At 45.9% G+C, this 24,941-nt stretch overlaps 1 protein-coding gene across 1 annotated transcript in view; it reads right to left on the reverse strand.

Moving 5' to 3' along the window:
• The window catches only part of ITGA5 (integrin subunit alpha 5), a 72,334-nt gene extending 49,173 nt beyond the window's left edge, over positions 1 to 23,161 (reverse strand). The window contains exons 1-2 of the mRNA XM_063293955.1: positions 22,858 to 23,161; positions 1,666 to 1,799 (exon numbers count right to left, since the gene is read on the reverse strand). Of these exons, the coding sequence (XP_063150025.1) occupies positions 1,666 to 1,799; positions 22,858 to 23,066 (343 nt within the window). The 5' untranslated portion in view covers positions 23,067 to 23,161. The remainder of the gene's footprint in view (positions 1 to 1,665; positions 1,800 to 22,857) is intronic.
• Between the last annotated feature and the right edge of the window lie 1,780 nt (positions 23,162 to 24,941).

Below are 24,941 nucleotides of genomic sequence, written 5' to 3' on the forward strand. Positions count from 1 at the left end.
TCTGACCTTCAAAGGTTTGTAAAGCAAAGGAAAGCTGAAGTAATATAATAAGCATAGTCGTGGTTTCACTCAGTGACTGCTTCACTTAATGACCAAGCTGCCAGTCCCAAGTATGGTTGCTAAACAAGGACTACCTGTATAAATGTACAGATTTCAGTCTATAAACCAGTCTATACATCTATAATTTTAAGACTATAAATCAGATTTAAGTCAGTCCCTTATGACAGAAATACTCAAATTTCAGATCCCTAAAATCATTTCCTCCCACCCCACAGAAATCTTTGAGGAATGGCAGCATCCTGGCCTAAAAGTGGGGTAATACCCTCTTATGATTTTAGTATCAGCACAAACAAGGAGAGTATCATCAGGGACCATTTTTTCTCCTCATTATGATGGGAGAAGCAGAATATACTAAAAGTTCTCCCCTCTTACTACTCACTTTTGAACAGTGAGGGGGAGCCCTATGTAAAAATATAAATCTGATCTCCCTCCTTGACAGTTTTGCCTCATTTATTTCCTGCTTAGGGCTGTAAAATTAGTGGCCCCAGGCAGATGGCAAAAATCAGGATCCCAACATTCAGCCATTCTCCATTCCCTTCTGAGGTAGCTATTGTTGTTTTGTCACACTAAGCTACCTAGGGCGGAAAAGGGCGGCCCTTTGCTGCTAAGCAACCGCAGATAGGCAAGAGGAGTTGTAGCACTCTGAACTTCCTGTTTGCAACTGATAGCTCCATCAACCGCTGAGACAAAAAAAGGATTGCGAGCAGCCACTGCCAGCTTGTTGCCCTCCAAATGTATTGCACCAGAACTGCAGTCATTCCTATTCGCCCTGCGAGCTGGGGATGCTGGGAGTTGTATTCCAATACATCAGGAGGGGCATCAGGATGGGAAGGGCTGACTGAGAGTAACACATTTGTGGATTTTCATTTAATGCTTATTTAGCAAATCTGGCATTAGACTTCGAAGTGGCAATCAGTTACGGCTGAACACCCACAATTTCAGTGAGGTCTTGCCACAGACCAAACTCCTTGCATGCTTTCTCCCAGCCAGAAATACCTAAGAAAGAAATCCAATGCCAATGTAGTACAATTAGGTATCGCAATATCAAACCAAAGACATGCTTCACTCAGATAGTCCGAGGTAGAGAAAAAGGACCTGCATCTTATAAACAGTTGAGTGCCGCATGAGCTTAATAGGCTTGGCAGTCAACATCGGTACCTGGTTATATTTTAAGTCTATGTTGCTGGCAGACCTGCATGGGGCTTCATTCCAGATTACAGATGGTAGCAGCAAAGGCTGGCTAAAGATTACCGATTTCCAAATATTTGTTTGGTTTTCCCAACAAACCTAGAGTATATTGCCTGCTTTGCCAAGCTATTCCCCTAGAACACACAAAAGGGCTCCGAAGGCAGGACAGGAGGTTGCTAAACTACAGTTCCCGGCATCCCTCACTATTGGCTATGTTGGCTCAGGATGCCTGGATTTGTAGTTCAGCAAAATCTGCTGATGCAGGAAAACCTGTTTAAAAAGATCTAAATCAGTAAAAGGAAGAAAATGGGTCTAGGTGGAATGTGGGTTACATCAGGGTCTAGGACATCCAACTACGAACTTGGGAGGAAGAACAGGCAGATAGCTAGCCTTCCACTTGAGATCTACCCAGCTTACCTTTGCCACCATCAAATTCAATGGGTGTGCAGCTGTTGTTGCCAAGATGCCAGGGACAATAGAAAACAGCACCCCCGTGCGTAACTTCCGGCTGGTCTGTTTTAGCCTTGGGTGCCCCAACCAGGATACTGACACTGAAAGAAAAAGAGAGACAGGAATATGAAGGAGGAGCTAACCCAGAAATATACTAAAGCAAAGCAAAACTCTTCTCTACCTGTTTTTTCTTACAAGCTCGTTACCAATATACCCATCTGCTACTGACAACAGAAGTCTTCTATGTATGCCAAGGCAGAGTCCCAGGGACCACAGACGAGCGGTGCCAATTATGGCCAGCCCAACCATTAGACAGAACTGAGCCGGTAGTTGTAGACTGCAGATGCTGAGCAACGTGGAGAGAATAGTAGGGCACAGACCTCTCTTGGAGAGTAAAACAGTGTTTTCAGACAACCCATCTATACCCCTTTAAATCCCTTCCTCTTTAAAGTAAATGATGAGAGGCTAAATATTTCATACCTCCTTGTTTCTCAATACCTCTCTTCTGGCTTCATTTCTACTGGCCTTCACCAACTGAGATCATTATTAGAGAAAGGGTGACAATAACTGAAATAAGTGATTGCAAATAAATGTGCATCTTTGAGAGTGATATTTTAAAAACTGCAGGATTTGGTTGGCCACAATAGAAACTAACAAAAGCAATTTGGTCTGTGACCAGGACCCTTGTTCTTCAGAGAACTGTTCCTCACCACTAAATGTATAATATGCTTTTGTTTAGAGAATCACAGTTTTCATTTAAATAGACAGAAGAGGTTTTCTAATCCACATGACGACAAACCTGGGCTTAAAGGTAGAAAAGTAATGCCTGCTTTAGTACTCTGGTTAACGCATAATCATTTCCCAAGCTTTGCAAAAATCAGAATCAGCTATGAACAACAACGGGTCAACCTGATAAGTTCATTTTGAACCAAGAATGTAGTTTTGAACTGGAATGCACATTTTTTACTGGGAGGTTGAGCTTTGGAGCAGGAAATTGGATTAGGACAGGGTGCCTTCTACAGTACAGCACCTTGTTCGGGATCTGTCCTGAGCATCTACCGAACAAAGCAGAGGAATGAAGCCAAACGGCACTGCAATCCCCATCCCTTGGCAATTTGGTATCCAGGCCCCATTGTGTGATCTCAACACACCCTGATCAATGTCTGACACTCAATGATCTCTCCCTCTCAATTTTCCCACAAGGAATAACAAGTCTGAGGACATAACAGAAAGGAAGATAGCTCTTGGTGGGTAATCCCTGAAAAAGGTGGGAATTCTGGGCATTGTAGTCCATCCAATGAGGCAACAACCTGGGAAATGGTGGCTGTTCTTCAAGGGGCAATTAGGACACCCCAGACTGAGTCCTTTCTCTCAATAACTTTATTGACCCCTACCCAATCCCTTCCAAATAGGGACAGTGGCAATAACAGGGCAGATTATGCGCCAAAGTGGCTCACCTTCCAGTTTAATTATAACCCTGACTGGAGCCACATCTCTAACATGCACCTAAACTGAACTGAAGCCACTCTAAGCACCAGGTCTTCCGCCAAGGAATTGTTTTTGTGTGATGCTGCTCAGTACGCTGGTTTGGTTTGCTAACAAGGGGCTTTGGGAGGACATTCAAACGTTAAAATCATGCAGTGCTTTCAGCATAGCACCCCACAGGGAGACATCTTGCCCTCCCTCTTACATCCTGCAATGCACCTCCCCTAGGAGAGAACTGATAGATAGGTCCCTTTCTTTTAGAATATCCACAGACTGGTAAGTATCTTTGGCGGGTATGTGAGGAACAGGTTGTGTAAAGTGGAAGCACATTCACTCCAATCTCCTCCTCTGCTCCCCAACTCCTGGCTACCTCCCTATTTCCCTTCCAACTACCCTCTCCACCCCCCGCTCACCATCCCCCCTCCACAGAATTCCCTGGTGCAGGACAAAGGATCCTTGTGCAGGCAGTCAGGTGTACAGTTCAGCAGCTGCAAGCAGGCAGTGAATCCACCCCTCTTGGGGCCCACAGGCCTGGGAAATTGCTTAAAATACTCCATAGTGGCAGAGAAAGTCCCGTAGTAGGAAAGCAGAGAGGACAGGCAGGACAGCCAGGAGAATCCCTGCCTCTGCAGCCTCCTTCCTGCAAACCTGCCAGATGCATTTGATGCTAAAGTCATCTGTGGGAACTCAAACCATCTCCCGTTTCAGTCTCTGCGGGGAGCTGGCGGCCAAATACTAGCCAAGGCATAAGTTACTGGGAGAAATGTGCAAGGATTCCCAGCCTGTCTTCAAACTTTGACAGAAAAACTCATACCTCTGAGAACCTTAAGAACTATAAATCTGGGATCAAGAGAAACAAGAATAGAATAAAAAGTGGAAACCGAAGATGAAGGGCAAAGTCCCCCTGCAAAATTAGTTTCTCATCCTAGAGCAAAATGTATCAATGGTATCAAGCATCGCTTTACCCACAGGGCAAGTCAAATTTCCATGTAGTATATACTCTGTCCAGCTCAAAATCAATGTAGCGAGGTACAAGAGAGTGAACAAAGGAACTTGGTGCAAATGTTCTGCAGGATTCCTAAATGGAGTTTGATTTCTTCTGTAGTTGTGGCCTCGCTTGCCAACATTAATACCTGGAGAAGTCCTACAGAGTCTGACTCTTGTGCAGAACCAACAGAATGAACCAGATCTCAGAAGCCAAGACCTTCCACCACTGAATGGTAGTCAGTATCTGTGATCATGGAAATATTCCCAACCTGGACCTAACCTGGGTGGAACATCTCTCGCTCATCGTAATGCAGAGTGTAGCAGGAGTGCCCTCTCCCAAAGTTTCCTCTCCCAACAATGCTAAAGACAAGACAACAAAAAAGAAATTATTTTCCATAGAATGCAGAATTACTTTTTATTAAGTATTCATTAATAATTATCACGCTGCAAAAGGCTCTGCACTAACATAAACTGCTTTTAAGAAATCTTTCTTAAGTAAAGGATTACAGAAATATGGAAAATCATGTTTGGACTTGTAATCTATATTAATAATTGGAGTACAAGATCCAGGGGAAGTGAGATAATGGAGCATGCTCTTCTAGATAGGATATCACAAGTCTGAGCTCTTGCAGGCTTCCCAGTAGGAATTAAGATTCAAGTTCAGTGCTCACTCCTAGTTCAGCACTGTACCAGTCTGACCATGATTCAGAGCACACATCTTATTGAGAATGGGATCCATGGTAGACTTGATTTTTCCCTTCCCCAATGCTTTGACCAGTCTATCAACCTTCCTATAAGTAGGTCGATGAAGATTCTCAGTCATCCAGATGGAAGTATCTGTAGGTCGAGTCATGGCAACTGGATTTCTTTCTTTTTGGTTGAAACGTTTTGCTGCTTGTGACTGAAGAAGCTGCTTGGACAAGCAGTGAAATGTTTCAACCAAAAAGAAAGGAATCCAGTTGCCATGACTCAACCTACAGATACTTCCTACAAGTAAGCAGTGCAAGCTGTCATGTCTGAGGGCTTTATATAATCTCTGTTTGCTGAGCCTGATTTCTGCTCCAGCTAATCTTCTTGGCACCGAGACAGGCAGTGGAGACATCAGAATTCATCCACTCTCCCTCTTTGGTTCTTCCAGGGGGGCAAGCAGGTGCACACTACACCGAACAATTGAGGGTCAAGAGGAATCACCAGCATTGGGGAACAAAGGGCCTCCTTCATATCAACTACTCTGATATGACGGAAAGTAAACATCCATCACAGACTAGAGCAGAAATGCTGTGTGCAGTCAACAGAAGGTCAACCATGCATCTCAGTAAGCTTGATGCAGGGGAACACGTTACGGATGTTATCACATGGGAACATATACAGAAAGCTCCTGCAGCAGCTGGATTCCTTAGGAGATCCACTCTTCTGGATTGTAACATTCACGCTGGCCTTCCCTAGCAGGATGGCCCTTAGGATGGAGCAGCAATATTCTGAATTCCCAACTAGCAGTGCGACATTCCAAGAGTTATAATCCTCACTCATTTGGAGGGCAGCAAGTTGGAGATGGTTGTTACCGTTCATATCATCTTTAGTGGAGTGGAGAGATCAAACTTACTGCTCTTCCCATTTGGGGATTAGGCTTCCAGGGTCAAGCCCGTTGGTTTCTTGCTGACCTGTAGCATTTAATGCTCACTTCATTTTGTGAACAGCTTGTTGCAAAAGGATTGCTAGAAATCATACCTCTCAGTTCCTGTTTCTGGGTTAAGGTTAATAATAGCTGAAAAGAGCAGCCCCTGAAGGCATCCCGCAAGCATCCAGTTATTCACTGTGGGAAAGCAGGACACCCAACTGAATGATAGGCTTCTGCTATAATCTATAATAATTATAATCTTATAATCTTAAAGAGAGCTGTTAAGCGTCAGGAAACATCTACCATTTTTCTCAGTCTGGTCTCCAGATGTTGCACACACTGCAATTCCCACTGTCCCCATTACAGGACTCAAGTTTGGGGAAAGCCAGTACTTAAGTATGCAAGTACTTTAAAAAAAGGCAAAGTGGCTACTTGCAGGTATTTCAGCCTACAACTCTGTATATAGGAGAAACAGATTGGCAAATGAGCAGGAATTTCAGGAACTGCAATCCAAACATGGCTGCCTCTAGGGAAGGCGCCAGGTTGCCTATCCTGCTTTATCTGATCTAAGTGGGAAGTGTGTAGCTCCATGCTCCTGATAGATACTTCAGGGGGCAATACTGGCAGCTGAGACCTTTGCCACTTAACGGCAGGGCACGAACCATCTTCCATGCAAGAACAGCTTCCAACGTAGAGATCAGGGAGCAGTCTGGGAGGGGACGTCTACTAGAGCTGTGCAGCACTTTGAATTCCAAGACCCAAAGGTGCTATAGGGCACCCAAGGGGGCTTGCGTAGCCCCTACCTGCAACCAGCTCCATCCTTTCCCAGGATTGCACAGCTGCCCTCCAGAGCACAATCCCGGGAAAAGACTGATTTGGTAGAAGGAGGGGTAGACAAATACTACTTGAGTGGTCCATATGCTGAGCATCTTTTTGTTTGGAGCCCGAAGTACTGCACAGCCCTAACCAGGACTCCCTTTTACCTCCAAGTGAAGGAGGGCAAAGCAGCAACATTTTTATTCCCTTGGTCAGCAAGAATGCAATGATACTGGATTACTTTGCTAGGAGGAAAAAGGAAACTTTATGCAGTGATGTCCATAAGATCCACAGGTTTCATCAAAATGCTGAAAGCAGTGCCATGACACAAACACCACCCCTTTCATGCACGTGTGGTCACGGTGCATGCAAAAGGCAGAGAAGCTTGCATCACCTTGGTGTGATGCTCCTTTCATCCTCTTGACCCCCCCTGCAGATGCCTCTGGTCTAGATTCCTGCAGCTTGCCCATCAAATGATCAGTGGGTTGTGGGGCAGGTGGTACAGCTTGCCTACTGCTGCTGCGTAGTAACATGTAAGTTAATGGAGCTAAACACATGACAGCCTCTGCGTGGGCTCTCTAGTTGTTTTCCAGACACCATGCAAGTTTTTTTTTTTTAAAGAAACAGAAGGTTTCTGAAGGCTCATTGCAAAAAGGCCACTGTTTCCTTTACACCTCGTCAACAGCAAAGTTGCCTCCCTGATCATCACAGGAATATATACAAGCTGTACAGCTTTACATCCCAGGTAAAACATGGGAGTACAAAACCATGACTATTATATAGAATATAATCTCAGGTATATAAGAGCAGAGAATGTTATCACAAATATGAGGCATGTTGCTTATAAGTTTGTTTTGTGTTGGGGTCCCATACCTTGCCCCCCCCCCTCCCAAATCATATGGAGAGGCATTCTTTGGCTAAGTTCCTTCACTGAGGAGTTAGAATTCCCTTCTACTGCAGACATGCAAAAATACCAATGTATTCTAGAAATAACAGAAGACATTAGGCTAGGATGGGTTTCAAAGGGAAGGATTAGATTGGTATGCCAATGAACATCTATGGAATTTATATTTTATCATAAAACAGATAATATTTGGTTTATATATGCATTTTAATACTTTGGGGCACTTACATTTTTTCAGACATTTGGACTCCCTTTGAGCTTTTGGAGTCCGAACAGAGAAAAACTTAATCCAGGCCACTGCCCACACAAGACAATCCCCTGACCTGCCCACTGGGAGAGATGTACTCTAGAAGAAAGTCTTTTGTGATCAGAAAAACTATCAGATGACCTGGGGAAACGTTCAAAGCATGAAATAAAATTAACTCTGTGGAGACAGTCATCAGAATCTTGAATACAGAAGCCAAACTTTGCTTTGTTTAAGAAAAAGCCAACAGCAGCATTTTTAGCTAATGTGCATAGTTTGAACTGTATCACCTTTTTACGAGTATACATATTCAGAAGACTGTCACACTCAGCTTCAGTACAAACGTTCATGCCAGTGTGGGGTAGTGGTTAGAGAGCCCCACCTGAAACCCTGGTCCAGTTTCCCACTTAGCCAGGAAACTGCCCAGGTTATCTTCTACCAGTCACCATCTCTGAGCTCAGTTAACCCTTTTTTAAAAAAACGTTTTATTATATTGTTATAAGACATACATAATACATTACATTATTTGGATACACTGGCATTTATACAGTGTTGACTAGAGGTTATTAGTGCTCTATTTAGATAACTCAGTCCATTAAAGCTTTAAAGAGGTATTATATTAGTATTAACTATAATTTAAAATGTTGATGTTAATAAGCATAGGATTATGTCACTTTTACAGCCAGAGCTGAATATAACGTTAAGAAGCAGCTGCAAATTACATCAAAATATTTGTTGCACAATAAAGGCTTCTGTCTTAAGATGATTTCTTAATCCTAAAGTCTCCACTGTATTGTTACTTATTATTGTTCGTGCATATTGAGAAAAAAAAGAATACAGACAAAGCAAAACAGGCAACAACTAACCTTATAGAGTTATTGCAAGGACAAAAAAGAGTGGAGGAGAATCCTACCCATCCCCTCGTATTCTTCAGCACCAAGGTACAACAGAAATGTCGCAAATAAATATGCGTCACTTTAAGTGACTCTGGGAAGCATGAGCTCTGCTCTCTCTAGAGCTTACCAAAATCCTATTGAACACGATTGCTGAAAATCACAGTGGCAAAGAACTAATAGTGCAGTTTCCATTTGAGGGAAGAAAGGCATAGCAATCGTCTTGGGGAGCCCAAAATGACACTGGAGAAGTAAAGGCTCCTTAAGTGAAACTTGACTCCTTGGGATTTCACAAAATGCACCCACGTAGTTCTCTTGGCAACAATATGGAAGCGTTTGCCACTGTTTTTCCCATAGAACCATAGAAGCTTCTTTTTTTAATCCACTCTTTAGCTGAATAAAGGACAATTCCAGATTTGCTTAGATCAGGGTTTCTCAACCAGGGTTCCGTGAGAGGTCACTAGGGGTTCCATGGGAGATCACAATTTATTCAAAAGATTATCTCAAATTTGGGCAGCTTCACATTAAAGAGGTAAGTTTCATTCTTTATTTTTAGTTTAAGAACACTGTCAATGCATATCTACAGGCCTACACAGGAAACAAATATAACAACTTTGTAACTTCTGGCCTATCTTTGAGCCTGAATGTGCAGGGGCTCCCCGAGCCTGAAAAATATTTCAAGGGTTCCTCCAGGGTCAAAAGGTTGAGAAAAGCTGGCCTAGACGCTGACACACCCCCTTGTACTCTCCATCATCCCTTCGTCCACCACACTTCTCAGTCTTTCCAAAGGAGTTAATTGTGGTTGCTAGCCACCCAGAAGTAACCATGCTTGTTGTAATCTTCCACCTTTCTTGGGGGCCTGTGCAACCCAAACCCACGCTCATGTACATGCCCAGCCTTCTCCAAACTGGCATCTCCTTGAAATGTTGGGCTATAATTCCTGGTGTTCTTTTGGCCAGGTTGGCTGAGAATCCTGGGGTTGATGCTTCCTGAAGAAGCCACTCAATCCAGTTCCAGCTCAGTAAAAGGAACCATACTTAGGAGGAAATGAGGATGTTACAAAACAATGGCAGTGTCCTGGTCTGAGATGAAAACACGTGAGTGGTTCAAAGTGATTGGGAGGCCAAAGAGATAGGTGGTGAAACCAGACTCCAACATTTGCAGAGCCACAGTGTTCTGGGTGAACAAGCCATCATCTCATGATCTAACTCACTGTGAAAAACTGCTGCAAGAAACCACCATGTGGTCAATTTACATGCTGTAGCCTATCCTGACTTTTGAAAAATGTGGTAAAGCAATTAATTTATTTTCAGGGATGGGGGTGCCAAATCAAACCCAAGCTTTGGGGATTCAGGTTTCTACACCCAAGGACTTCTTTCCACATCCACAAGCCCATTTCCACATTATGCTGGTCCCATAAAAACAAAAGATACACACCATTACATGTTCACTGTATATGGTGAGAGTACATAGCTTCACTCTAAATCCTGTTATATTCATTTCTCTTGATTACTTGTATCATCCAAACACTGGGCACTGAGACTCCTTCCTACTCCCAACCAAGAATACACATGATTTGTGATTAGGTTAGCTTATGTTTAATAAACTAGTTCAATCGATCATCCTGAATTCCATTCTTGTTAAGACATGGATGGAAACTAACTGGCCAGAATGGGTGGAAAACAGTGGATGGAAACCATATTCAGGAGAGAAGTCAGTATGTGCCCATGGGGCACCAGCACAGAACAACTGCTGCTTAATTATTGTATGATTTGTGACATGCAAACATAAAGTGGTTGCTATTGAACTTTCAGCAAAGTGCGCCTTTATTTTGCAAAGGATTCTGGGAAATGCTCTCAATGATTCATCCAGGCTTTGCCGGGGTGGCGGCGGCAGGGAGGTGTCTTCATTCTCACTCCTTATATCCAACATCCCCTGGGGATACTGGGGGCACTTTTGACCTGCCACTGATTTCACTATGAAATTCATTCTCACTTAGGGCTCCACAGATGAGATTTAGGGGGGAAAAACTAATTCAGGGTACTTTCATGCATAGGGAAAATCTTTTGTTTCTTAAAGGTTTCTCAGTTAGGGTCATTACAATTGTTGTTAGGGCTGGGCAATGCTTTGGATTCATAGGATGCTTCAAAGGGGTGGAAGGGTGTGTGTACTCACTCCTTCAGTACACTCCATAAAGTAGCTATGTCTTTTCCTGGATTATCTTTGCAGCTGCAACACAATCCCAGGAAAAGATACATTTCATTTTCTGGAGCACCCAGGGTTAGTGCCCATGCATGCTCAGAAGCTCTCTTCTCCTTCAAAAGCAAGGCGTCACACAGCCCTGATTTAGATTTAAATTATTACATATTTTACCTTGTGTTCTCCTTTGATGGATTGTAACCTGCCACAAGATCCTTTGGCTAACAGGCAGACTACAAATATTTCAAATAAAAACTCCCATTTTCTCCCCGTGGTCACGACGGTGCTGTGATATACAGGAATTTAAAGTGTGCCACTGTGAATGTGCTGAGACAATTCCTTGGGTTATCCAAACCAACAAATACTTTAAACAAAAATGATCTTTGTTCTCACCTATCAGGAATGCAGCAGCAGCTGGTAACTCTGAAACAGCCGTCAGAGGATGGGGAAGCAAGGAAGGGAAATGATACCCACAGCCATCCAAAGACAAGGGGGAGTAAGTTCATTAAGTGTGGCATGCAAAACAATTGAGATGCACCACTGATCACAGGTGAGGCACACTGCATGAAGGGCTCCTGCCCAGGTGGACTCCCAGTCGGGAGCTGACAGCTCAAAGGACAGGTGCTGCCTAGTACAGGTGAGTTTGCTCAGCCCCAGATACTTCCTCACAACCCAGTTGTCAGGGAAAGTATCCCATTGACCTTCATTCTCCATCAGCAGCATCTCCACATACTTCAGGAGGCAAAACACTCCCTTAAATGCATTATTTATGACAAGCGACCATTTTAAAGGCAGTCTGGAGACAGAAGGCACTGGCAGGGTTATACAGGCAGATATTAGTGTTAAGAGTGGTCTGCCAAGCATGAAAAGAAACTGAAAAGCAGAGTGACTTCTGCTTAGGCAGCCAAAGGTTTCCTCCCCCACCACTGCATTGCATGCCACAACCACCCCCCACCTCCACCCCCATCACATGCCAGGAGGCCAAATAAATGTGACAGTGGGGTTGTGCCTGCCCTGGGGCCATGGCCATTCTCTGAAGAACACTGCTGTTCTCAGGTGGGTGAATCAATAGCCCAAGCTAAGCAGGACTGGTTAATTTGCAACCTGCTGGAAAGGCCACCGGTCCCCTGCAAGGCCTTTGATGATAATGATGGCATGTAAAGAGAGCTAAATGTTTTCCTGGGAAAGGGAATTCAGCTTATTTTCAGAGCTGTAAAAGAAGATGGAAGGCTGTAGCTTAGTGACAGAGTGATGTGTGGACTGTGTTGCTGGTTGGGGAATTCTGGGAGTTGCAGTCCACACATCTTAAAGAGGCCCAGGTTGAGAAACCCTGCTCTAGCACCTTCAGAGACAGCTAAGACTAATCCCCACCTGACAGCCACTGCTGGTCAGTGTTCACCAACCTTCCATTGTTTGGAGCTATCATTCCCAGAATCCCTGACCATTAGCCAAACTGGTGGGGGCTGATGGGAACTGTAGTGCTAAACTTCCAGAGGGCACCAAGTTGCTAAACCTCAGGTAGATTCCACAGACTGATCCACTATAAAGGAGATTCATTCTAGCTGCTGCTTTCTGAATCCATTTCATGAGTGAGAAGAAGCAAGTTGCCTCCCAAAGCTTGAGACACAATAAGCTTGTTGGGATAAATTATTAATATATAAATATGTATCATCAGATCACCGATTACACTCAGCCAAACAGGCAAATTATCTCCCCTAAATATGCACAGCATGGGCCCTTGTTTTAACATAATCTTTAGCACTCAGAGGCTGGGAATAACCCTGATAGGGAAAATATAACCCTAGCATTTGAATATCAAATACATTATCAGCTTCCTACCACAGCTAATTCTCTACAAACCAGGCCAGAGCCATTTAGATGCTATCAGTTTCCCTGATTTTCTCAGCCCTTTTTAAGCACACGCTGGAGGGAGAACAGCCTAAGAAGCTATTACAGCTTCCCCAGTCCTGTGTCTTCCAGATGTAGTGGAGACTTCAACCCCCATAATTCCCAGATCACATCCCATTCTAGATTGGTGACTTGGAAGTGCACACATGCACACACAGACATGTTCCTCCTGGAGCAGAAAAGGCTAGATCTCTTTTCACGCCAGCAGGGCAGAACGGTCCTCTGAAAATGGCAAACACACTAGGCATACAATCTTGGCAGTCAAAGCATTTTCTGCTGAGGTAAAGGGCAGGGCCCAATTCATGAGAACTGTAAGTACAGCTGAATAGGGAGTACTGAGAGGGGGAAAAAAATTGTCCCTGCATTTTTTTTCTGGGCATTTTTTTAATCTCCCAATATTTTGGATTATTCTGATTTTTAATCCTCCTTGATTTCCATGACAGAAAAAAAAGGCAGCATTGAAATGAACTAAAATTAAGAAATAAATGGCCAGATTCAATAAGCATCTGCTTCTCCCAGCCACTAAAAGAAATTCAGCTCCCTAGGCCTAAAAAAGGAATTGAAAAGACAAAGCAACCAGGCAACTTAGAAGCCAGACCGGAAGGCAGCACACATTACAGGAGACCCAGGGTTGCTGTGAACGTCCTGTTACCGGGTCAGTCCATCAGCTACACTTCCATAACGTGCAGCAGTGCTTGTCCCCAAACTATGACATCACTTTCTTGCCATTTTTTGGTCTTGCTTTCCTACAAATGTTACTAGGAATCATAGTTTGATACAGTGTGGAACTGTATCCATCATGTCCTGGATCTTCAAAAGGAACTAACAACTAAAAACCCGACTTAACTCTGTGGTTGGATGTCCTTAGAATGCAAGCTCCAGACATGGTATCCAGGTCTGTTCCTCACATTAGCAGAAGCAAACCATGGGCAGATCAAGGGGAACATTTTTGCTTCCTGTGCTCACCCAAACCCAACCTCAAAGAGCAGGTCTGGTGCTCATGACAGCTTATGTGAGGAGGCAAAGGGGAAGCTATCTTTTATGAGAGATTATGCTGAACGGAACACCTAAGGAACAATGACTGCTCTGCAAAACTTTGTAGACCACTGATGGGTGTGGCCCTATACTGATATTTTTGACTCAGAGATACATGGCTTTTTCAATGGCAGCTTCATGGTACTCCAAGTCCACACTTCCATACTTGGATGATGGACCTTTGGGAACCCAACCCAAGTTGTAGTGACATTGAGTGACTGAAGCTGAGCTTGCTAGGCAGAGCCTCTGATTTGGGCATGGAAGAAAGGCAAAGGGCAAAAGAAAGCAAGTAAGCCCACAGGGCACAACCATTTCCAAAAGAATCTGTTTGGGTTAGTGGGCACAGCTGCCTCCTGCAGATGAAGCCAGCCTATTCAGACATCTGACACGAAGAAGGCAAGAAAGGTGACAGAGGTCAGAGGCTGAAGTGAGGAGAGGTCAGTAGTAGAGCAGAGGTCAGGGAGAAGTCTTTTCCTGACCTCCTACATAGGCAGATCTCAGTCACAACTAAGGAGTCTCTTGGGAGATGTAAGAAGCCAATTCTCTCTGTGCCCATTGCTCAGGTTTTCACAGTATCCTTCCTTTTCAATTCACTTCCTTTAAGATGTGACCAACTACAACTCCCACCATCCCCAGCCAGAATTGCCATTGGCCTGTTGATCAGAGGAGTGGTGAAGGTTATCTTACAGTATAGGCTGGATAAAGGCCCAGAGTACTTCATTCCAGGAAAAGTACATGCCCAAATGTTGCCATTTCTCTAGTGGTATCCCTCATTATGAAGTTCTTCTGTGCTTTGAAGTGGCCACTTAATATGAAAGGAAAATGAGTCAAAGCACTCTCAAACGAGGTTGTCTTTCGCAAAAGTTAATGATTTTTTTTCAGTAGTGAATGCAGATGGAAAATGTTTAGGAACAATGAGGTACAGCTAACTTACCCTCCTAAGTTTATGAACCTCCTGGTCTTGTCCCTCCACAGCTAGGAATTCTATGCTCTTCAGACCCAACCCAGCCTGCCTTTGATAAAACCACACAGAAGGGGTGGGCGGGGGGCAGAGGGAAAGAGTGCACAAAGCCAACTCTGGCCTGATGCCATTTGGGGTCATGCCAGTGGAACAGAGGGAGGTGCACACCCCTGGCTGATGAGCAAAGACCAAACCAGCAGCAGACAGTCCCTATCCTCCTTCCAATTTTCCCCTAGAATCAATGGTAAGGACTTGCCCTACCACATCATTCATGTTTTCCGTGGTGGGGCTGGATGCTACCCTAAACCAGTGCAAGAGCTCTTTCCTTTTAATCCCTGGTTCAGTGAGCGCTCCCCTCTCACCCTGCCAACATCTCTAATTCCCTTGAACTTCCCTACTCACAGTCTGTAGCTGATTTCTACCTCCTACCCAGCCCCATGAGTAGGATGGGGATTGGTTTGAGGGAACTCAAGCAACAAACCACATACCCAAAGAGTCCCACTGGCCACAACTGGAAGCCAGAGTACTACCCAGCTAAGAACCAGGAACTGGTGTGCCTTTATGGACACATGTGTGCAATGGCCATGATACACATGTGGACTACTTCCTAATTCACAACGAATGTGGATGGCTTATATATTCAACTCTGAATACAAATACTGACTCCGTGGCCTGGTTCAGACCATCATATTACAACTTACTAAGACAACATTCAAATGACTCCTCCACTCTTCCCATTGGTGACCCAAGCAATCAACCTAGGACATTGCTATTTCACCATAGTTTCCCATTTCCCTCAAACCAGTCAACTAGTTATGAGCTTCAGAACAAATCAGAGTTTTAAATCTGATTTAAAACACTTAAGTCAAGAGTAACCCATGAGTTTGCAGTATAATGTGCAACATGCAGTCCATGCTATGGCAGGATGCTTGCCAATGCACATCACCGTGTGATATGGTGCTTTCTCTCTCCCAGCTATCATTTCTTCTGTACAATGAGCTAATTAACAACTCTTGATTCAATCTACTAGGTGGTTGAGAGTCCTATAATTTGTATCCATCCCATTCCCTCCCACCCCCAATACAAACCTAATCATTACCAGCATCCCATCTCAGAGCTAGCAATTATATGTAACCGGGGAGGGAGTAGAGGCATTTCACCTTTGCAAAGACAATCCACAGAAAAGCAAGAAACAGTTTCCACCAGGGAATAGAAAACAGCTGTATGCAAAAACTATAGTTCTCAATCCAATCCTAACCTACCACTATTATGCCATTACCCCACACATGCTACTCAAAAGGAGGCTTAACACACATGCAGAGTATCTCTGGAGTGCCTGAGCACCCGCTGATTATATCTTAAGAAGAACTCCACTGGATCAGATAGAAGTTCCAATTGGCCCATCATTCTGTTTTTGAAATACTGGCTAGCCAGATGTCTTTAGACTCTTACAAGCATGATTACCCTTGCTTGTCCCTACCATCTAGCACTCAGAGGTATATTGCTATTAAACAGGGAGGTTTTACTTAGCTGTCTCTCACAGCTACCCACCACAGTCTATCCACAGTGATCTGGGCTTTAAGGGCAAGATCTTCAGCAGCTTCACAGAAGATGTGAACCCCAAAGATTTCCATTCTAAACATTTACAATGCAGGATTTATTCGGATAGCAGTCCCGGTGCATCTAATGAGACTAATTCCAAGGTCAGCAATATGCTCCAGTGAGGATAAGCCTGGGCAACAGAAATGCACTTCCAGTAAACATGCACAGGATTCTTCAGTAAATGCTACACCATTGCCTTGCTAATCTTTTTTGTAAATTCTTCAGGACAGAGATATGTCACTTAACTGAAACAAGCATGAAGGAATAGCTGCTGTAGGAGCCAGTTTGGTGTGGTGGTTAAAGGCACTGGAGCAGGAATGGGGAAACCTGAGCTCTAGTCCTGCCTTAGACACAAAGCCAGCTGGGTGACCTTGGGCCAGTCCCTCTCTCTCAGCCCTAGGAAGGGATAGGGACCATGATCAAAGGACCAGAACAACATTAGTAGCTGTAGAATTAAATACAGGCTTGGACAGTTTAGAACAACTGCAGACTCTTTGCTGGGCAATAAAAGTATCTTTAGCAGATGCTTAATATATTCAGGCTGCAAAAATCAAGACAACCACTAGATGCCAGCAAAGAAACAGATAAACCAGTGGTCACTTGGGTTTCTACAACCCAGATATGGTAAGACTAGCCTGGGACTACCAGCTTGCCCTCTAACACCAAACAGGGACATGCCTATATTCTGGTATACATTGCTCAAGGCACTCCTCTTGCTATTCCTGGAAGGCCACTGGGTCATGCAGCTTCCCATTGTCCAGGGCAGGAGCGATCAGCTGGGCTGCTGAGAATAGATCACTGCTATTTCACTAATAATAACAGCAAAAACTTAGCAGTATTGAGCTGGGGATGGGGCAGCTGTCTCAAACTTGGACTGAGGGAGCCCTCTCTACCCTCCCAGTGATCCTGCTAAAAATGACTGGCTTTTTGCAGTTTGGTCTAGTGGTTAAGGTGCTGGGCTAGAAACCAGGAGCCTGTGAGTTCTAGTCCCATGTAAGGCATGAAAGCCGGCTGGGTGACCTTGGGCCAGTCACTCTCTCAGCCCAGCCCACCTCACAGGGAGGAGGGAGCAAAGGCAGCAATAATAATAAGGTATGCTTGCTGCCTTGAGTTATTCATAAAAATAATAATGGCGGGATAAAAATTAATTAATTGAATGAATCTTCAACCCAGGACACTGGCAGTGTGGGATAGGACAGTAGGTAAGTTCTCCCTTTTCCATAAGTGACTCAAGATGGTTGGCAAGGAGGGGGCCTAACTCCCCACCCTTCTTTCTCAGTGATTGTCCTTGAACTTGGAGGCTTACAGTGATTGTCTGAAACTCTCCAGGGTTCCCTTCACAAGCCTTGAACCCACAGCACTGGGGTTGCTAGCTCTATGCTAGCAGACCCCAGCACGGCTTCTATTTGGTTGTCTGCAGTCTGCCTGCTCTGATTTTGGAAGTCAATTTTTTTTCTGCCCCATACAAGTTCTCCCCCTTCCCTCCCCTCTAAGAAGCTTAATAGACCATTCCAATTTTACAATGAATCTGATTGTACTTAGTGCTAAAAGAACTACCACATTCAGTTACTGCTCAAACAGGCAAGATGGGAAAGAAAGGAAGCAATAAATTGGATCTGTGTCCACAGATGCATATTTACATGCTTGTCCATCAAGATGTGCAAGCACACGCACTCACGCACACACAAGGACTTCAGAATCAGAGAAAGAGGGAGTTTGGGGAATTGCAACTCAGGCATGTGGTTATTTTTAAAAAATGCATTTGCACTGCCTTCTCAAGAGGCAAAAGGAAGGCAGGGATTCACCAGGCATAGGAACCATAAAACGGACACTTGGTGCCTAAAGATCTAGCCTGAAGAGCCTGGCAGGAAGCTCCTGCCTGGACAGCCTACACCAAGCCCTCCTCCTGCCCCTTCCTGCAATAAAAAGGCAAATGCTGTTGCTTCCTGGCCCTGGAACAAGCTTTCCTCTGCAGCCTGTAAAAAAGTCACATTTGCAAGAGTTACTGCATTTTGCGCTTTCCAGTGATGGGCCTGCTTGGGGGAAGAGGACACGTTTGGCACATCTATATGCTTTGGCACAATAACGTACAAACCAATAGCACCGTCCCAGGCTCAGCCTTTTGAATCTTGCGTTGGGAGAAAAAGACCGCTGCTCTTGACCTTGATGAGTAATGGCCAATCAGAGAAGGCTGTACTGAGCAAGGGGGACAATCTGGGCTCCTGCACTCAGCAGGGGGGGTTGCATGCCAAGGCATCAGCAGACCCCTTCTGATTAACGAAGAGGGCAGCATCGGGCAACCAAAGTTGTGCCTGCTTGCCAACAAGTTTTGGAAGTCAGAGAGGGCAGAGATTCCAAAATCAGCCCCATAGCAAAGGCCAGGAAAGTCAAATGTGGCAGCAGCTGGCAGATGTGGCTTGGGTCTGGAAGCTAAGCAGGTTCAGACCCAGTTTGTATTTGAAGGAGGACTACAAGGAATCCCATGGCTACATTTGGAAGTTGAAAAACATTCCAGAAGAAGACAATGGCAAACCACGTCCTTAGTGCAATCCAGAAAATTACATGAAGGTGTCTGAGAGGTCAAAAGCTGTTAGGCTCGACACAAGAGAAAGTTGACCTAATATCAAATAGAGGACTTCAACAGGAGTTCGGGGGGCAAGCAGATAATTTATATTAAATTACAGAGGAGTTCATCTTATCCTCATGATCCTGATCAACAGTCAAACAACTGCTCTGCAGTTCTAGCAGAAAGGCAGATATCAGTTATACATCTCTGCATTCTTCTCGGTCTATATCAGTGTTTCTCAACCTTGGCAACTAGGCTGGGGAATTCTGGGAGTTGAAGTCCACACATCTTAAAGTCGTCAAAGTTGAGAAACACTGGTCTACATTATAACCTGGATGGGAATTCTTAGGAATTGTAGTTCAACACATCAGGAGAGCCCCAGCTTGGGAAAGGCTGCTCGGTTTCTCCATAGAAAAGATGCAACGTTTGCTGGGGCTTAAAATATATGTAGATGCATCCAGCAGTGGAGGAAAAATCAACACTCCACTCTCTTGCTTGGCAGTCTAATCAGAACAAATCAAGTATAAAACAACTGATAATAACCTGAGCTGAGCCGTGGAAACGCCAGTGCCCCAATTATTAAAGGCAGCTTCAAAGTAACAAAAACTCCTAGACAAACCCCTTGCAGGTAGAAAACAATCTGCTATCCACAGACTCATTGGAGTGCATTTCTCTACACAGATCTCTACACATGCTTGGGTGTGACTCTGCAGTGTGTGAGTGCACACACAAAGGCGCCAAACATTGGTGATGATCCATGTCCCGGTTTGTGTCCCGTGCAAATGTTTCCAGCTAGGAAGCTGCACTGCATCTGATCCAGCTCTGCTGGCAAAGCTCCCTTAGAAAATCTTCCCATCAGACCTCAGGGCATTGACCTCAGAATATCCTGCTACTGCTGTGGAAGTGCCTGCAACAGGCCAGAGTTACAGACAACTCGGAGCATCACATACTACAGCTGACTTCTTTCAGCCGGAGGACTGTAGCTAGAAGCTCTGAGGCACTGTACAACCTGGCCCAGCCTGGTAAAGGAAGGAAGGAAGGGGATCAAATGGCAGCTTGAGCTCTTGGAGAAAGGATAAGACCTGGAGGGTTGCAGCAAGGGCTGGCTCAGGGCCAGGGCATAACCCCAAGGAAGGACAGCCTGCCCAGAATGACCAAGTTCTTTCTGATCAGCAACGTAGAGAAGGGAGTGCAGCCAGCAGCCCCGTTGGCATCTTTGAAGCACATTGCAAACATGACTCAATGGGAACTTTTCCTGTGGCAAAAGTAGCATTGGGAGATCCACAAAAGGAATATTTCAGTTGAAGTTTGACATCTGTCCCTTAGCTACATATAGGAATCGGGCAGGGACGCATTGCTGTAATTTGTGGCATCAATGCCACAACTGGAGTTAGCCAAGGAAGTGAGGAGCATAGATCGATACTTTCCCTGATTAGACCTTAGTTTCTTCTTTCCCAAGACACATGAAGAAGGACACCAGCCACCCCCATCTCCCCAAACACTAGAAAGAGAGCAAGTCAGGAGGAGGAGACTGCATATGGCACCAATGTCAGCATCCCAACTTCCTTGCACATCTGCTCCTCTGCACTCCCTTGATTTTTCCTCTTGAGCAACACCCCTAGCCCAGCATCATCCAGAGCAGAGACAGTTGATCAGACCTATTCACCAATGGTGCTTGAAGCAATGCTACTATTGTAGCTAGGAATGTCTGCCCACTGACAACACGAGTTGTTTAGGACAGGAACTCCCTCAAGGCTGGAGAAACCCACTGCACTGAGCAAACCATAATGAACAGAAGGAATCAGTCTGGATCCCTCAACATCCCCTGGACCACAACTGCATCATTCCCAGACAACATCCCATTTTGTGTTCCATGTGGATATTGGTTTGAGGAGCACATTAAGGATGGCTGTCAAAGGGAAGTCTCTCTCCAGCCCCACCTATCCAGCCAAAGGGCTGATGTCTGGGTCTCTCCAGCTTCACAATCACCGGAATTCAGCTGAGAGAGTCCCTCCCCCCCCCCTTTTTCCCCCCTCACTTCATTCTGTAAAGTCTGAGGTGAGGATTTGTGACTGGACTTCCCAGCTCTTCCTATTCTCTCTCTGGTTGCCAAGTTGTGCTGGCTCATTTAAGCTTCAGGCATAATGGTCACATTAGTAGGGTGTGGCCTGAAGATCATCACTGCAGATTAGTTACGGCTTTAAAAACAATGCTCAAAACCCATTCTTTTCTTCACATTTTTTTTCCTTCACAAAACCCATTCTTTTCTTCACACCATCCTGGAATGTTTAAAGAGGAACTTGAGAGGGTTTTAAAAAAAATCTTTCAGCCCTCCTTTGCAAGATGTCTCTCTACTTGTCAGCAGAGGAGAGAAGCAACATGGCTAGTTGGTTGATTAACTTAAGTGCTTAGCCTGAACCTCCAGAAGTTTTCAGCCTTTTTATAAATGTGGGTTTAATAAGCCTTAATAAATTAAGAGACTTGTTTGCCAGCAACTATGCACAAGCCTTTTGGAGAGTAAGTCCAGAAGAAGATATTTGGTGCTAAATCTACTCTTGTAACATGGGGGGGGGGTCTTTGTGTGTGCACATTAGCACACTTATCAACTACCCGTCCCACTTGCCCAGCATCAGCTTTTCAATCTAGAAATGGGTGAGATCTGGGTGTAACGCACACAGTGTCCCTATGTTTCTCCCTTTGCTGCCAGATACCAGCTGACTTTCACAAGCCTTCCCAGTTAGTGTGTAAAAGCACGTGCAAATGCAGAACTAGCCACTTGGGATGCTGTAGTCGCCAGCAGCATCCTCTTTCTCGCAAGCCACCCCAGAAGGGAGAGGGGGAGTCCACAGCCAGCCCTCAAGATGCCACGAACATCCCAGCTCAAGAAGCAGGAGATCCAGCACGGGTTTCTGCCAGACCCCATCAGCTCTGCCAAGCCTTACACCGGAGAGACAGACAAGTTGGACGTTCAGCTCAGGATGAGGCTTCTTGTTCAGCACATCCCAAGGAGAGAGAGGAGATCTTGGAAAGAACCCCCCATCCCATTTCCAGCCAGTCCCCTTACCAGATTCCCCCTCCCTGGTGCTGTCTGTGATTCCCCCTCCCTGGTGCTGTCTGTTATTTTGCCAAATCCTTTGGCCAAACACACACCTGGTGGAGTTGAGGTCAGAGCCCCCCCCCTTCTTCCACCACTCCCTCCCAGGCCAAACAGCAAGTTTTTTAGACCTGCCCCCACAAAGGGCACGGGTCCTCTCCCCCACCCCAGCTCTCCCCGCCCAACCCGATCCCCCTTTCTCTTCCCCCCACCCCACCCCTGGAAACCAGAGCGGAGGGGCTGAGCTCCGATTACAGGAAATGCTTGGTTCCGAGCCTGTTGGGGGCGAGAACGAGTGGAGAGGGAAAGGGGGGACGCGCACGGAAAATCCTTCAGGCTCGCCTGCGGAAAAGTTGGACCGTCGCGCGTCGTCCCCCCCCCCCCCCCCGTGGAAAAAGCCGCCGCTACCGCCGAGGGGGAGCGTGCGGGGTGGAGACCCCACTACCGGGAGGGGGTTGGAGGAAGCGCGCAACAGGCAGGGACGGTGGGTCTGCAACCACTTAGTGGGGCTAGCAAGAGGGAGCGGGCGCCAGGCCAGGCCAAGTGGAGGGGGCGTGATTTGGAAGGGAGAACACGGCGCTCTCAGCCAATTCAAGCAAAGCCAACGCGCTTTCATTTCCCCGGGCTAAACGATCCAAGGGTTACCAAAGAGTCCAACACCTTTAACCGCGCCTGCGACCACATGTGCCCCCCCGTCCAATCACTAATCTTTCTTTCCACTCGGGATCCCCGAATTACTGGAGGGGGCGCGCGGTGGAGTTGAGATCACCCAGCTGGGCTCCCCCTTCTCGCAGAAGTGCGATGCCCCCCGGTGCGCTCTTGGTCGCGCCGCCTAAACCTGACCCACCTCTGCTCTTCCGGGAGGTAAAAGTCCACTGAGAAGCCAAAAAAGCTGCCTGGGGGGCCGAGCAGAACCGTCGGCGTCTTGGAGTCCAGGTTGAAACCCCAAGCGCAGAGCCCGCTGGAAAGGAACAGCAAAGCCCGGCAAAGCATGGCTGGGCTCGGGGGAAGGAACGGCGGTCTGGATGCACGGAAGGCCACGGAGCCCAAAACCATCCCAGCCGGGGCGCAAAGAGCGTTTGCTCCAATCTTTCTCCGAGCCGCCCGGAACGTGAGTGCAGCGGAGACTCCCCGCCCCTCTCGCTTCTTCCTCGGGAATGACTCACGAAAGGAGGAGTTTCTCGCCCTCCCCCTCGACGGGACGCGGGGCGGGCGGGTCAGGATGGATCTCATTAAGCTGCCAGCGCTGGGAATTTTGGAGAGGAGCCAGGAAGAACTCTGATGAATATTTCGATACAGCGGGGGTGGTGGGGGGTTGTTTGAAAGCAGAGCAACGAATTTTCCAAAAATGTTAACTGCTCTGTCTGAGACTTGGGTTGAACTTCTTGTTCTTCGACTGTACACCGCGGATGATGTCACGCTGGGGTTTTCCTTCCTGCAAGGGAACCGAGCGCGCTCGGTGCCAGAGTCGAAGTTTTGGTTGTGACTGGTTGCCCCGCGTTACCATAAAGATGAAATTACGCTCAGCTGAAGGGGGAAAGAAACAAATAATAATAATAACGTATCCAGTCAAGTGAGGGGCTTTTTTCTCTCCCCCCCTCACCGCAAACAGGACTATTTAAAGGATCCAAAAGCAGGGACCACAAATCCTAATTCGTTGTGTTCATGGGTGAAGTTCTGGAGGCACCAATGACTGGTTTGACCTTTTACCGCACAACCCTATGCAAGTCAACCTGGAAATAAATCCCATTAAATTGTCTGTAGGTTGAGTCATGGCAACTGAGAATCTTCATGACACTGAATTCAATGAATGAAGCTTGTTCCCAGGTATAAAATTCCTCCAAGCTTATGTGGAACGTACTGGCCAGTTTGGTCCAGTTGTTTAGGCTCCAGGCTAGAAACTGGGAGACTGAGAGTTCTAGTCCCATCTTAGGCATGAAAGCCGGCTGGGTGCCCTTGGGCCAGTCACTCGCTCTCAGCCCAACCCACCTCACAGGGTTGTTGTTGTAGGGAAAATAGGAGGAGGAAGGAGTATTTGGTATGTCCCCCGCCCTGAGTTATTTATAAAAATAATAAAGGTGGGAGAGAAAATAAATTAATAATACTAATAAAAAACCTGAGTTAATAGAGCCAGGAGATCTGTCACATCTGTGCACTTGCCAGGAAACTGAAGGCAGGCAGGGGACTGTGTTATCCCACCCCAGATGTGCCTGTTATCACTGCCTGAGCCACGGCTAGAGAAGTGTACATGTGACCCACCCTAACTGCAGGGTTCTGACCTCTAGCTAATTACCATGCTTCTAGAAAACACAGAACATGCCAATAACTATTATGGGATACCATGTTGTATTTTTTTTTAATTGTATGGCATAGCAGTTCGGTGTTCATGCTGCTTTTTCTTGCTGGGAAATCCTTGTGAGGTCCAGCAGCCAGATGTGTAGACTATTTAGCCATGACAAGTCACGTTGCCCGGGAGAGGCTAGTCTACATTGCACTGAGTTGGGCTGAGAGAGAGTGACTGGCCCACGGTCCCCCAGCCGGCTTTCATGCCTAAGGTGGGACTAGAACTCACAGACTCCTGGTTTCTAGCCCAGCACCTTAACCACTAGACCAAACTGGCGATAGGACTGCACAGGTGTTGTAATTAACCAGTAAGAAGCTTTTGTTCGCTGATAAACTGCTTTGAAAACTGCTGTCAAACTGTATAAGAATGCTGCTCCCGATGTGCTCAGTGCGACTCCCACCTTCTCGGGAGTGCCCTATTTCTTCCAGACGTCTTGAATAAATAGACTTTGATTCTCCTGCATCTTGCATAAATTAATTGGATGATTATTGCGCCAGGCGAAGAATCCACAAGCCACGATTTGCGAACAACACTTATAACCAAGATAGAGATATCTTTGGTCCCCTCCTTTTCACTAAAGCCTCGCC

Source organism: Candoia aspera, chromosome 2 (genome assembly GCF_035149785.1).
Source record: "Candoia aspera isolate rCanAsp1 chromosome 2, rCanAsp1.hap2, whole genome shotgun sequence".
Taxonomy (NCBI): domain Eukaryota; kingdom Metazoa; phylum Chordata; class Lepidosauria; order Squamata; family Boidae; genus Candoia; species Candoia aspera.